Source organism: Hydra viridissima, unplaced genomic scaffold (genome assembly GCF_058129835.1).
Source record: "Hydra viridissima isolate aposymbiotic clone 2 unplaced genomic scaffold, HvirCarnegie_v1 scaffold_13, whole genome shotgun sequence".
In the NCBI taxonomy this organism is placed as follows: Eukaryota; Metazoa; Cnidaria; class Hydrozoa; order Anthoathecata; family Hydridae; genus Hydra; species Hydra viridissima.
This window is the reverse complement of record NW_028324312.1, coordinates 2001434-2015983: the sequence shown is the minus strand read 5'-3', so window position 1 is coordinate 2015983 and position 14550 is coordinate 2001434. Positions and strand designations below refer to the sequence as shown.

The window sequence follows — 14550 nt, the reverse complement described above, 5'->3', positions numbered from 1 at the left end:
CTTTCGGTTCACGACGTATTCTCTTTTCTTTGGATCTTTCTAAAATCTTGTCTTTACTGATCAAGTTATTTTCAACCACAAGCATCATTAACGTTAATAAATCGTCAGCCGTTTTAGTAACACCGTTTTCATTCAGTAAATTTTTCAAATACGATGTTGTATATCTCATTTTATTTCCGCCGTGATTTTTTTTTAGGTCAATTCAATTTTTTTTTAACACGGTAAAAGTTAAAAAAAATCATTTCCATGGCGATGTAATCTAATAAACAGCAGTCATGTGAGTTCCATTTGAAACAAAATTAAGCAGCTTGTCAGAGATCACCACACCAAAGATAACGCAGTACATTTTAACATATAAATATAAAAGTTTTAATATAAAATGGATATTGATAATTTGGAATGTATTACTGAAAAACCTAAAAGAAACAACAACAAGCTTTTGCCAAGAAGCATTCGAGGAATCATCGTTGGAAATTCTGGGTGTGGAAAAACAACGGTGCTTCTCAATTTGCTGCTCAAGCCTGGATGGCTGGATTACAACCACATGCAATTTTTTGGCAAATCTCTTTTTCAACCCGAGTACAAAATAATCAAAAGCGCCTTTGATAAGAAACTGTCAAAAGAAATCATTCTCAATCTGCTCAAGACCGAGCCACAAAAAGAAATGATAAAATTGAATTTAAACCATGATGATGTTATTGACGGTTTTTCAAAAAATGATTCCGAAAACGAAGAAATAGAGTGCAATTTTTTCGAAACGGATGATGATGTGCCAGACCCTGCAGATGTCGATGTGGTTAAAAACAATTTGATGATCTTTGAAGACTTGCTAGATGCTAAGCAAAACAAATGCGAAACATATTATATGCGAGGAAGACACTTCAACGTAGACTGCTTTTATCTCGCTCAAAACTATTTCATGCTCCCAGGACAAACCATACGAAAAAATGCCAACTTTATTTGTCTCTTTCCTCAAGACGATAATACTGTTAACCACATTTATCGATTCTACGCTTCTCACGACATGAAAATAGAAGAGTTCAAAGATTTTTTAAGAGATTGCTGGGTGGAGGATCACGGATTTGCTGTTATCGACTTATCGTCCAAAAAGGACAGTGGAAAATACCGAAGAGGGCTGGATGAATTTGCCTTTTTCTAACTTAAAAAATCGCAGATTTTCCACGGATCATGAGATGATCTAAAAAAATTTCACGACATAAAAAATGTCTGGTATTATAATCGATGTAGATGGCAAATCAAGTTTTATCACGACTGATTTTTTAGACAAAATCGTTTTCGAGAAAGGAAAAAGTTATGAAATGGCTTTTCTCGGCTTGGAAACGTACAATAGCATTCCAAATGTAAACAGTAAAAACAATTCTTTCAAATACAGCATGAACAATGGAGCTCATTAGGAAAACATCATCGTTCCTGATGGAAGCTATGAAATTAAAGACATCAACGACTATCTGCAAAAGTCAATTTTAAACACAATAAAAACAGCTCAACGTGGAAGTTATATCATTGCAAATAAAATTAACTACTCTCCAAACAGCCTTCAAATTGGAATCAACATTAATACTTTAAAATCAACCATTAAACTTGGTATGAATTATTTGATTGACTTTGACGTGGAGAACAGCATCGCTTCAGTTTTAGGGTTTACTAAAAGAAAATTAAACTCCAATTCTGAATACGAGTCTGATCATATTGCTAAAATTTTAAGCTCCAACACCATCAGAATTGTTAACAACGTTATCGGATCATCCTATATTAATGGAACCCAACTCAATTGCATCTACTCCTTTTACCCAAATGTTAACCCTGGTTACAAAATCATCGAAAGACCTATGCATTTAATTTATCTTCCTGTTAAACTTCTCGAAATTTCAACAATTGTTACTCGCATCATTGATCAAAATGGAGATTTAATCGATTTTCGCGGCGAGGACATTACGATCCGTTATCACATTCGAGAAGTGAAATAATTAATTTTCCAACACTTAAAAATGTATCAAAACATTAAACTTAACATCTCGCAAGGATAAGCTGACAAAATTAAAAAAACCATTCAAGACAAAACTGCTGCTAGCATTAGACTCACTTATCAAGACTTGAACGGCGAACATGTTCTTGCTGTCACTAACGCGCAACTCGACCAAATTAGAAAAGCCTACATCAACGGAAAAGGTGTCACGCTCAAACTCAGCAAAAAACAACTCATGCACAACGCAAAAGTAGAAGGAGGATTCATCGGCGCTCTTTTACCTTTACTAGGAACGCTTGCCTCTCGTGCAGCTCCAGTACTTGCAAAAGGTTTATTGGGCGGACTTGCTTCATCTGCCGGTTCAGCTATGGTTGATTCTATCGCTGGACGAGGTGTTAATCATACAACTAATAAACCCAAAACAGTTTACTTGAGCAAAGATGGAAAAGGCATAAAAATAACCAAATTTGGCTCTGGCTTATTCTTAAAACCTTGGATTGGAAATACTCAAGGCAATGGGCTCTTCATTAAAACTGGAAAAGGACTCTTTGTTAAAACTGGAAAAGGACATGAAATAAAAGGAGGTTTCATCGGTGCTCTACTCCCCTTGCTCGGTACGCTTGTAAGCACTCTTGTTTCCGATTCTGGTTTACTCCTCGGACCTCATTCACCCTTCAATAGCATACCCATTTTAGGCTCCATTCTCTAATTTAAACTTTTTAACAAATTTAAAAAATGATCAACGTCGAAGGAATTGTTTTACCCAACGAAGCCTTAACCAACTTTCAACTGATAAAGGCTGCTAAACAGTTAAAATTAAAAAACTTTAGAGGTGTTCTTGTAAGAGATGAGTTACCGAAAAAACCAAGAAGAAAAGAATGTGGCATTGCAAACACTGGTGATTTAAGCACTGGAGGATTTCATTGGGTGTGCTGGTACAAAGACGGTGATAAAAAATACAGCTTTGATTCATACGCTCAACCTCCTCTTGTCGAACTGGTTGACTATTTAAAAAGCCCCGTTTATTACAACAGCGAAAGAGTGCAGTTTGGTAATACCTCTTATTGCGGTCACTTGTGTCTTTACGTCTTGAAAAAATTGGATGAAGGTCTTGACTTTCAAAACATTATTAACACCTTGTGGTGATTTCCACTGTTTTTAAGAATAAGAAATTAACAAAGTTGCACTCAGCTCAAAAGATGATAAAAGAATCCTATTGAATGATCACAGCACCTTGGCCATTGGACACTACACAACAAGGCAATCTTAAAGAACAACACTTTTGACATCTTGAAGAACTGGTATAGAAATAACATGATTATTTTTTATACTTCTTCATGACCAAACATGCTTGCCTCCAAAACACAACATGAAAAACGTTAGCACCTTAAGTTTATCTCCAAAACATGACATAACATATGTTCAATAACACATCAATCTTTGCATCCTTAAGTATGGAAAAGTATCAATGTCCCAGAACCGGCAGTTCCTTATATATTGTGTCTTTAAATAATTTCCTTTATTAATTTAATCAGGGCCGGTGCAAGGGCAATGCGAATTATACGGTCGCATAAGGAGCCGGTTTTTCTGGGGCGCCGCGCTGGCGTAGCTCACGTTTTTTTTTTTTTCGTTCTTTTTTTTTTTAAGTTTTAATTAGGATTTAAAAAAGTAAAAGTTAAAAATAATATTTGGCGTCTTTAATGTGTACAAGTAGTGAGTTGTTTACATATTTGGGGCGCCAAAGTTGATATGCTTGACTATTTATTTTGTAAATATTTGCTCAGCACTTCAATGAAAAAAAATAATTAAATTAAAAAGTAGTAGTTAGGTGATTGTTTGAAAGAATAAGTTTGTTAGTTTATTGTTTATTTAAATCGTGTTTTTGTGTGTTAAATGTTTATTGTAACTGTATATTAAGTTATTAGGGGCGCCAAAGTTTATATTTTAAACTATTGATTTTGTAATTATTCGCTCATTTTGTAAGGAATTGAGTAAATTTTTCTCTATATTGGAAAAACAAGATGTAAACGATTATCAGCATCAATTTCAGGTAAGAAATAATACAAGAGTGCATTTATTATTATCAAGTTAGTTAATAAATACAATAATAATAATTTAGAGAGATAATAGACCGTTATTTAAGCCTTATTAACCATTTTGTGCTATTTTCACAACACTTTTTTTTATTGATATTGGGTGCTGGGTGTACTTTCAACCGTATTTGTAAGTCATAACAAAAAAAATAATAAAATAGCTTGTACTCTAGGAGCAGAAGATGTCAGAAGAAAATTCATAGTCTCAAGTTTTAAAAGACATTCCTGTAAAAGCGGTTGAATCTTTTTCTCTAAGAGAACGCTTACATTACCAACCAAGTACGAGTACGTCAAATTCACCATCTTCACAGGGCCGGTGCAAGGGCTATGTATAATATGTTAATATATGCTAATATATTAACACACCATATAACTAAGTTGACTGTAAAACCTTTAAGTAAAACCCGTTGGGAGAGTAGAAAAGACGCCCTCGAACCTTTGCGATACGACATAAATGAGATTTATGACGCTGTCTATAAATCGAGGTTAGATTCTAAGATTGATGCTTTTAAAAAGTGTACAGCTATGGGAACTGCCAAAAAAATTACAGATTTCAAATTTTCTCTGCTGTTTGGTCACTTGGTGTGATGTTTTGTTCAAAACTAATTTATTGTATGAATTAATATGAATTGTTCAAAAACACTTCAGATGAAAGCTGTTGATTTGCGGAGCGCTTTAAAACTAATTGAAAGTTTTAAGTATTTTTTGGAGAACTTGAGATCAGAAAATAGACTGAATAACGTTTTACAGATGCAAAGGAACTAGCCGAAAAACTGGACATCGATCCAAATTTCTCTGATGAAGCAGTGAATAGGCCAAGAAAGATCAAAAGGCAGTTTTCCTATAAACTGTTTTGTTAAATTGAATGAACTGTTTTGTGAAATTGTAATTTTAGCTCCAATGTTGTCAAACGATAGTTGCCCAAAAACAACACTGTCTTAAATTACAAAAAAACGCTCGATTGACATCTTTTCCAATGTGTATGTACCACTGTAAAGTTTGCTTCCCCTCCCCGTTTCAGTGGCCAGTGGAGAAAGAAGTTTTTCTAAATTGAAAATTATCAAAAATTACCTTCAATCGACTCTTTCTCAGGACCGCCTCAGTGGGATGGCCACATTAGCAATTGAACACCAGGTTCTGAGTACAATTGAAACCGATTCATTTCTAAAAGACTTTGCTAAAGTTAAGGCAAGAAAAGTTTGTAACTAAAAGTTTCTAAGAGCATTGTGTTTTTTAAAGGCTTTACAACTGTTTAAAATTATTATTCAATACAATGTCAGATTTTCTAATTACATTGTCTTTAAAAGTTATTTTACGATGTTTATTATTTTATGTCACTTTTTATTATTTATCTAGCTAAAAAATATACTTTAGGGTTATTTATTTGTTCATAAAAAGTATATTTACTATTCCATTGGATAGTTTTATTGACAACATGTTTATATATATATATATATATATTTATATATATATATATATATATATATATATATATATATATATATATATATATATATATATATATATATATATATATATATATATATATATATATATATTTAATATATCTTTTTGTTTTTTAAAATTTCTTTCTTTAAAAATAAATTTTACGGCGCTTCAATTATGTATTCAGTTTTTAAGTAATGTACGGTAAACATTTAATAGGATATTAAGTTTTTAATGTATTCTAGGGGTTTTAACAAGTATGTGCAATTTACCGAAAAAAAATTTTATGATAAGTTAATGATACGCATACCATTGTATTTTGATTTTTAAATTACAACTGTCGTGAAAAATTATCGGTATCGGTTTATTTATATAACCTACTCTACTGAAATATATTTGATTGTTTATTTAATTTCTTAGAAACAATCACATACAAATATACTCATCTTATTATTTAAAAGCTTAAAAATATATTAAACCCTAAAAATACTTTTTAGAGTTTTAAATGACTACACTTTTTTTATAATAAGGGGCGCCAAACCTTGATCTCGCATATACATAGAAATTCTTTAAACCGGTCCTGAATTTAATGGACATGTGATCATCAACTGCAGACATCTCGTTTAATGGACATCATCATCATCACCGCTGAACTGTTCCACATCTTACCATTGAAACAAATCCTTTTACTATGAAATTTATCAAACTTATTTAAATAATATATCTTTTATTTATATTAGTTCGTAATAATTTATTATTGTATTTCAATTCTTTCTGCAACATTTTAATATTAAAAATGCATTAAAACCTCGACAAGTAATAAAAATCTCGTAAGAATAGTTTTTTTTAAAACTTTAAAAAAAAAATTTATTTAAATTAGAATAAAACACTGTGACAACAGCTTTCACAACTTAATCCGTTTAATCAAATTTAAATAATAATTTTTTCTCTAAATTGTACAAACTTTCAATCGTTTAGTGGTCATGTGCACTGCTCCATTAAACTAAAGGCTGCGCGTGCGCGCCCAGTGGAGGGACCAAGTATATGTGTGTCGTGAATAAATCTTCAAGATGTAATTAGCGTGTGCGAAGGTGTTAATGTTTTGTAGGTGCTAATGTGCGTAGGTGTTAATGTTTATATTTGCTAATGTATGTAGGTGTTAATGTATGTAATTGTTATTGCATTAAATGCGTGAAAATGACGCAATTGTAAAAGAGTATAAAAAGAGTGTATTTTGTAAAATGTATTGATTCACAGTCAGATGTAAAAAATATTATCAAGTTCAAAAAGTGACTCTTTAGTGTCTCAGCGAAAGTCTAAATAATTCCCCACACTATTTGTTGGCGACCACTGCTAGGACTAACGAAACCTACGAGTTAGCAAAGAATGGACCAAGAACGAACTTACCAGAGAGAAATCAACATTTGCAGCGATTGAAATTAAAAAGAAAATGGTAGACAAGTTAGATTCGATAAACAAAAACGAATGTGTCAAAAAATTCGAGTATGAAAAACAAATCATGGAACAGCAGTTAACGATTCAAAAAGAAGCAGAACAAGCCTCATTGAGAAAACTTCAGAGCGAAGAAGAATGGTATTTAAAGAAACTAAAAATGAAAGAAACATTGCGTAAATCACTTGGAAACGAAAACGAAGCTACTCAGCAATCCGTCAAGCTTCAAAAGTACACAATCACAAAATTTAATGGCGATTATATAGAATGGTTACGATTTTGGAATCAGTTCACGGTAGAAGTCGACAACTGAAACATATCAAACATCAGCAAATTCAACTACTTACTGGAACTCGTCGAAGGAAAGCCCAGAGAGAACATACTTGGTTTACCACATTCGTTGGAGGGATACGATGAAGCTAAACGCATACTACAAGAAACTTACGGAAAAGATATTTGGGTTCACAAAGCATTGATTAAAGATTTGGAAGGATTGACGGCTATACACAGCACGCACAAAATCAAAGAAGTTCACGATTTTTATAACAAGCTTGCGAGAACTGTAGGATCATTGAAAACTAGGCAGAAACTACAAACGGCTCAATCATTCGTGTATTAATTGATGGATAAACTTGGACCAGTTCGTGAATTACGGTAGTTCTCGGAAAAAATCCGGATAAAGACCCAGGAGCCGAACTAACTATGTTGGGATGGACTCTTTCTGGGAGACGAACACAATTGAGTTCTGGTATTGAGAAAAGTTTCTTATTGAACACTGGTCGTGATGAGTTTGAGCAAATGTGTAGTTTAGAAGTACTTGGATTATCAGACACAAATTGTGAGTCAATTTTCCACTAAGACTTCAGCGAAAAACTGCATCAAACCGACGAAGGTTACTATGAAACCAGAATGCCGTGGAAAAAGGGTATTGCTAAACTGCCAAACAACAGAAATCTGGCTCTTAAAAGATTGGCAAGTGTAACAACTTGATTGAAAAAACTTAAAAAACTAGAACAGTATAATGATATAATGATGGAACAGATCAATGAGGGAATATTGGAAATGGCACCAGAAAAACCTACTGGAGAAATTATTCACTACGTTTCTCATCTAGCGGTAATCAAAGAAAATGCTGAGTCAACGAAAATGAGAATTGTTTATGATTGTTCATCTAGGAAAGACGCTCAATCACCTTCATGAAATGACTGTCTAGAAGTGGGACCATCGCTGCAACCGTTAATATTTGACATGCTCATACGAAATCGGATGAATAAACTCTGCGTTTAAGCTGATGTAAAGAAGGCGTTTCGACAAATTAGAATACACAAAATGGATAGGGACGCACAACGCTTCATTTGGTATAAGGACTTAAAGAAAATGGAATTAACGGAGTTACGATTTACAAGGGTGATTTTTAGTTCAAGTTCAAGTCCTTACATTCTCGGTGCCAAGATTAAAAAGCATATATCAAAATTCAAGGACATTTATCCAAAAACGATTGCTTTGGAAGAAGATACTTATGTCGATGGTATACAAGCAGGTGGTGAAACGGAAGAAGAACTTATCAGGTTTAAAAATGAATTAACGCAAATCTTAATGGAAGCTGGTTTCCAGCTACACAAATGGCTTAGCAACGTAAGCAAAATGGAAAGCGACGCTGTGGTCAAATCATCAAAAATACTTGGGATTCCTTGGAACAAAGAAACGGATCAGCTATCGATTAACTTTACTGCATGCATCACTATCGGAAATAAAGAAGTGATAACAAAAAGGACAATGTTATCCGCTATCAACTATTTCTTTGACGTATTGGGATTTAGTGCACCTGTATTAATTACTGAAAAAATACTATACCATCGACTATGCTTATTAAAACTCGGATGGGATCAACAAATTCCAAGTGAACTTTCAAAAGATTGGAAAACCTGGATCAAGGCAATTAGAATTAAAAGAATTATTTCCATTTCGCGGAGCGTTTTGTCTGAAAGAATCATTGAAATGGAGCTCCATGGGTTTTCAGACGCAATTAAATCAGCAGTATGTGCATGCGTCTACATTGTAGCGAGCCAACAATATACAAAAACAAGCAACCTACTTGTAGCAAAAGCAAGGATTGCACCAAGGGATCTAAGTATTCCTAGGCTGGAGCTGGTAGCGGCGCATACCTTGAGCAATTTAATGAATTATATTAGGAAGACATTAAACAAGTAAATATTATTGAAGTATATCACTGGGTTGACAGTACTGCGGTACTTTACTGGTTAAAAGAAAGGGGTAGTTGGTCACAGTTTGTCAGGAACCGAGTTCAACAGATACTATTGAATGGAAAAGTAAAATGGCTTTATGTTCCAACAAAAGAAAACCTAAGTGATCTTGGAACAGGAGGAGTGAGTCCAGAAAAATTATCAAGTTTGTGGCTACATGGACCTACATAGTTGAAACACAAGGAATATTGGCCAATCCAACCAGAAATAATTGAAGCACCGAACGCATCATGAGAAAATGTTGGGGTGAAAGAAAACGTCAGTATAGCAACAGAAGAAATAAAGGGACATCATTTATTTAAAGAAATGATGAGTAAACACAAGTATTGGAAGATCATAAGAATATCATCTTTCATAAAAAGGTTTGTTAACAATTGTCGGAATAAAGAAAAAATAACAGGACCACTGAAAGCTAAAGAGATGATAGAAGCGGAGTTGATGAATCTTAAGTTACTACAAGAAGCTGTTGCAATAAAGTCCGATGTGGAACTTAAACAGGATGAAAAACAGCTTTTGAGATGTCACGGAAAAGTCTCTGGGTATAACCCAATATTTTTACTAAAAGGATTTCAACTAACTCTAAGAATTGTTGAGCATTATCACGCGAAAACGTTACACGGGGGAGTAGGAGATACAATGAGTAGCATAAGAGAAAGATTTTGGATACCAAGTTTGAGAATTGCCGTAAAAAAGGTCATTCGTTAATGCAATCTATGTAAGAGATATAGAGTAAAACCGCTGATACCACCAAATAGAGCAATGTTAACACGCTTTAGAACTGAAGATATCGAACCGTTTACGGTTACAGGTGTTGATTTTGCGGGTCCGCTAAAGTATAAAGTGGCAAAAAAGTTGGTTGAAAAATGTTATGTTGCACTGTTTACATGCGCATGTACAAGAGCTGTCTACTTTAGACTTTGTCAAGATCTATCGGCAGGAGAATTTCAGAGAATTTTGAAGGAGTTTGTTGCAAGAAAAGGACCACCACAAGTGATGTTTAGTGGTAACGCAAAGACATTTGTGGCAACAGGGAAGTGGTTACTAACACTTAAGAAGGATGAAAATCTCGCAAACTATCTTGCTACCACAGCCATAAAATGGAGGTTTAATTTATCAAGAGCGCCGTGGTGGTGAGGTTTGTTTGAAAGATTAATTGTAATAATGAAGAAAAGTTTGTCAAAAACAATCGGTAAGGGCATCCTAAGTTTCTTTGAATTGGAAGAAGTATTGCTGGATGTGGAATGCGCTATGAACTACATCTCTTTTAAGTTTACATTTACTTTTGTAAATCTTTTGGATGTCTTTTCAAGCACTTCCGCAAATATTTTGGCAACGCCGTCCTTTTCACTTGCTGTCGTGAACGCCACAGGCTTTCCTTTATAAACGGTTTGGTCGAAGCACTTGATGAAATAACAGAAAGAGCCTGGAGTGTGCTTTTGCTACTGATTGGTGTAAGACTGATCGCACTTATCAGGATCGCACGTGTTTATGAAACTTTCAAAGTCGGTATAAACCACAAAAGGAAGTCTTATGGATCTTTCTTTGTTTTGAAACTGCATGGTCAAATGCTTTGAAAGCGCTTCTTCAGAGTTGTATCCCTGCAAGCAATTGACACAGTAATATTTGTTATGCTGATGAGACAATGTGTGTGAGGAAGCAAATCGACTTAAAATTTTGATCAAACAATAATGGTTTGTAGTCTCGTTTGAAATGAGCGGCAAACTTATTTTATTTCTTCTGTTGCAATGATTCGATGTTCGTAAAGGATAAGGGGATATGTTTTCGAATACAAATACATTCACGCTAATGCCTTAATTGTTTTTCTCAAACTTTTTGATTTGAGGCAACGAGACAGGAAATTCAATTCCTTCCCAATTCAATTCTTTCGACTTTTTGTTGAGCTCTTCCTCAATCCTGTCACAGCGATCCTTTTTCATATTCAGCGCCCTGGTGACACACCATTTAAAGCATTCATCGTCAGTTTTGTTTGTTATATTGATAATTGCCTTTTTGCTCTCCAGAAGTTTTTCAAGCTTTATCCATGACGAAGCGCTAAGAGGATTGTAATTAATCATGTTAATGTCCATTTTCAAAATGGCGGACACTTTCCAGTTTGATCCCTCATTGCTGTACTTGACCATATTCTCTAGGATTTCTTCTTTTGCTCCGTCATAGAACTCTCCCAAATCCGTAGCCTCCAGCACAATTCCATGTTTGGATGGAAAGGGGACGATGCGAATGGTTTCCTATCCAGTGGCAATGCTCACACGCGTCATCTCACACGTTAAAACAAGGTTCATTTTTTTATTTCTATTTTCTCTCATGACTTTTATCGCTGCCTCTCTCGCCAAGTCTAAAATGGCGGAAGGGTCTTGATGATTTTCTACAACTTGATGCGAAAATTGCTTGGTGACATATCTTAGCGCATGATTGGTCAATGTAAAATGAATGGGAGGTTTGTAAACTGCTGCGTGCGCAATCGATTTGAGAGCGAGTGATTGAGAGTCCACTTTTTTTCGCACTTCGTTCCCCACATTGCTCACTGTTTTCTTCACCGTCTCTCGGACGCATGGATCAATCGATGCAAGCACATGGTTAAAACTGTTAGCGACCACATTTCTTACAGCCGTCTTTAACCTTGAAAATAAACCAGGAGCAAGCTTAGGCGTCGAATCTGGAACAGGCTCTTCAAGGATATGATTTGATGGAACAGCTCTAGGAGCAACAATTGGACGCGGAGCAGACACCGGTCTTTGAACAATCGGAGGTCTCAGAGCTTCAACAAGATCGGCTTTTTCATCTTGTAGTAATATTTTATTTTTCGCTCTTTGGCAATTTCTCGCAATTCTTTCACTGTTTTGTTTTCCATTTTATACAGCTATTCACAAAAGTTTAAACGATTGCAGAATTTTCAGATCTTATCTTCGGTTTTTCTTGATTTAAAATCTAACGGAAATAGATATCAAAATAATTTTTTTTTCCAATTTGGTAAAGAGGTTATTTGTTAATAGAATAAAAAAAAGTAAGTTTCAATTCAACACTGTTTACTCAAAAATTTCATTAAAAGGTAGGTGATACAAATTAAGAAGTGTCACAAAAGTTTAAACGATTTTATTTAGGATCAATTATTTGCTATTTATTTGATAAATCCAGTGCGAAATTTTCTTTTATTTATAAATAAAGTTAAAATGAGTAGCTTTATAATCAAAAAATACATCACAACATCATCAGGCAGCTTTTAATTCATTAAAAATCAACTTGAAATATTGTAAATTTCAAATTAATTGAAATTGCGTGCCAATAGGTCGAAAATCAGTTTCTAGTGACATCTAATGGCAAGTTATTGGTATGGCGAGGACAAAAAATCACACAAACGTTCAAATAGGCAAAATATTTCACATTTTTGAATATTACGTTAGAAAAACCATCAAAGCCTGGGAACTTATCAAGGACGTCTCCGACATGCCGCGTACTGGAAGACCATCCAAACTCAGCAACCGTGACAAAAATGGTATATTCAGAATGATCAGAGAAAACCCCAGACTCAGCTACAATAAGCTAGCACAAATCTTCAGCGAGTCAAAAAATAATCCAAAAGTTAGCTGAGAGCTCGTGAGACAAACATTGTTGGACAAAGGTATTGGAACGTACATAGCTGCTAGAAAACCCATTCTTTCAATCACGGATAAACGTAAACGACGAGTGTGGTCCAAAGAAAGGCTGGACTGGTCTGTAGAACAGTGGGCAAAAGTTATTTGGAATGATGAAGCTAATTTTCAAGTTGTAAACCGCAAGAGAAGAATCAAAAAATTTGCAACTAAGAAATATTCAGACAGGTTTTTGCAACATTGTCGTCAAGGCATCTGGGGATGTTTAGCATCTGGGGATGTTTTTCTCACAAAGGTATAGGCTTCTGTGAGCTGTGCAAAGGCCGAATTAATCAATACACCAACAAGAACACATTGGAAATGTGTTTAGTTCCATCAATCAGACACTTGTATGGCAGAAGCAAGCAATTCATCTTTCAACAAGACGGGGCTTCAGCTCACGCAGCTCACTCAATCAAAGAATTTTTTTTGAAAAAAAAGTTCAATGTAATGCCCTGGTGCTCTAGATCACCAGATCTCAATCCACTTGAAAATATTTGGTGTTGGATCGACAATCAACTGACATACCATGAAATTCAATCAACTCAGCATTTAAAGCAACTTTTGAATAAGTACTGGCTGGAGAAACCTCGCGTGATGTGCATGAAATTAGTTGAATCAATGCATAAACGAGTTTATCTTTGCTATAAAAACAAAGGAGGACACTTTAAATATTAATTTTGCTCTTTTTTTCATTTTTTATTCAAATGTTACAATTCGTTTAAACTTTTGTGCTTCTTATTTTTCCTATATGATTTTTTGTAATTATTTTTTTCTAACTAAATATTAAAATTTTTATAATATGTTCAAATTCATTTTAAAGCTAATTACTCTTTCTTTAATAAACAAAAAAAATTAAGTCGATATCATTTTACAGTTTCTTTTTATTAAACAAAAACCAAACATACTTGATAAAAATTCTGCAATCGTTTAAACTTTTGTGAATAGCTGTATACGGAAATTTTTTTATTTAAGTCGTTCAATTTTTTTAAATTTTCAACAAGAGAATTTAAAAATTCATTTCACCTTATTTATAGTTTCAACTTTATATCCATCTCGATTTTCAAAGTATTTCCAGTTACGTCCCGTCGCTTTTCTCATTTTGTAAGCGGATTTATACTCAATCACCTCTCCCGTTTCAATGTTGGTCAGTTTCAAAGTAAAAGGATTATTTTTGATGTTTTCTAACCTTTTCCATTTAGGTTCAATCGGCTGCTTTTCTTGTTTTTCATGTATTCTCGGTCTTCCCACAGGTTTAACATCCATCACATTTTCCATTAGTGCATTTTTATCGATCATATTGTTTTCAATTGCAAGCAGTGTCAACGCTACCAAAGTGTCAGACGTCTTTGAAACGCCATTATCTTTCCGCAACTTTTTCAAATACTTTTTCGTATATATCATTTTTTTCATTTGTGTAGAAATTTATATAGCTCAAATTCAATTTTTTAAAATTCTACCATCAAAGGAATTTACCTTAACTTGATCTCCTCAATTCACTCTTCAATTCTTCTTCACTCAATCTCCACGATTCAAGCAATCTCTGTAATCTTTCTTCTCTCCTTAATTCTATTAGTTTATATCTCATCAATTCATTCCTCAATTCTTCTTCTCTTAATCTATTTAATTCTCTCAATCTTATCAAGTGACGAAATGTCTTT

At 34.1% G+C, this 14550-nt stretch overlaps 2 protein-coding genes across 2 annotated transcripts; both read left to right on the top strand.

Moving 5' to 3' along the window:
- The first annotated feature begins 8307 nt into the window (after positions 1–8307).
- On the top strand, positions 8308–9413 carry LOC149880004 (uncharacterized). Its single transcript, XM_090070702.1, has 2 exons — positions 8308–9129; positions 9171–9413. The coding sequence occupies exons 1-2, from the start codon at positions 8308–8310 to the stop codon at positions 9411–9413; spliced, it is 1065 nt and encodes a 354-aa protein (XP_089926828.1).
- A 135-nt stretch (positions 9414–9548) lies between these two features.
- Positions 9549–9947, top strand: LOC149880003 (uncharacterized). The gene has a single exon (XM_090070701.1). The coding sequence runs from the start codon at positions 9549–9551 to the stop codon at positions 9945–9947; it is 399 nt and encodes a 132-aa protein (XP_089926827.1).
- Positions 9948–14550: the final 4603 nt, after the last annotated feature.

What these genes read in the sequence shown, in the direction of transcription:
- LOC149880003 (XM_090070701.1), top strand. Translation starts at nt 9,549, where the DNA reads ATGATGAGTAAACACAAGTATTGGAAGATCATAAGAATATCATCTTTC.
- LOC149880004 (XM_090070702.1), top strand. Translation starts at nt 8,308, where the DNA reads ATGGATAGGGACGCACAACGCTTCATTTGGTATAAGGACTTAAAGAAA. An exon ending in GTATTCCTAGGCTGGAGCTG is followed by an intron (nt 9,130 to 9,170) that starts GTAGCGGCGCAT and finishes GAATTATATTAG; the next exon opens with GAAGACATTAAACAAGTAAA.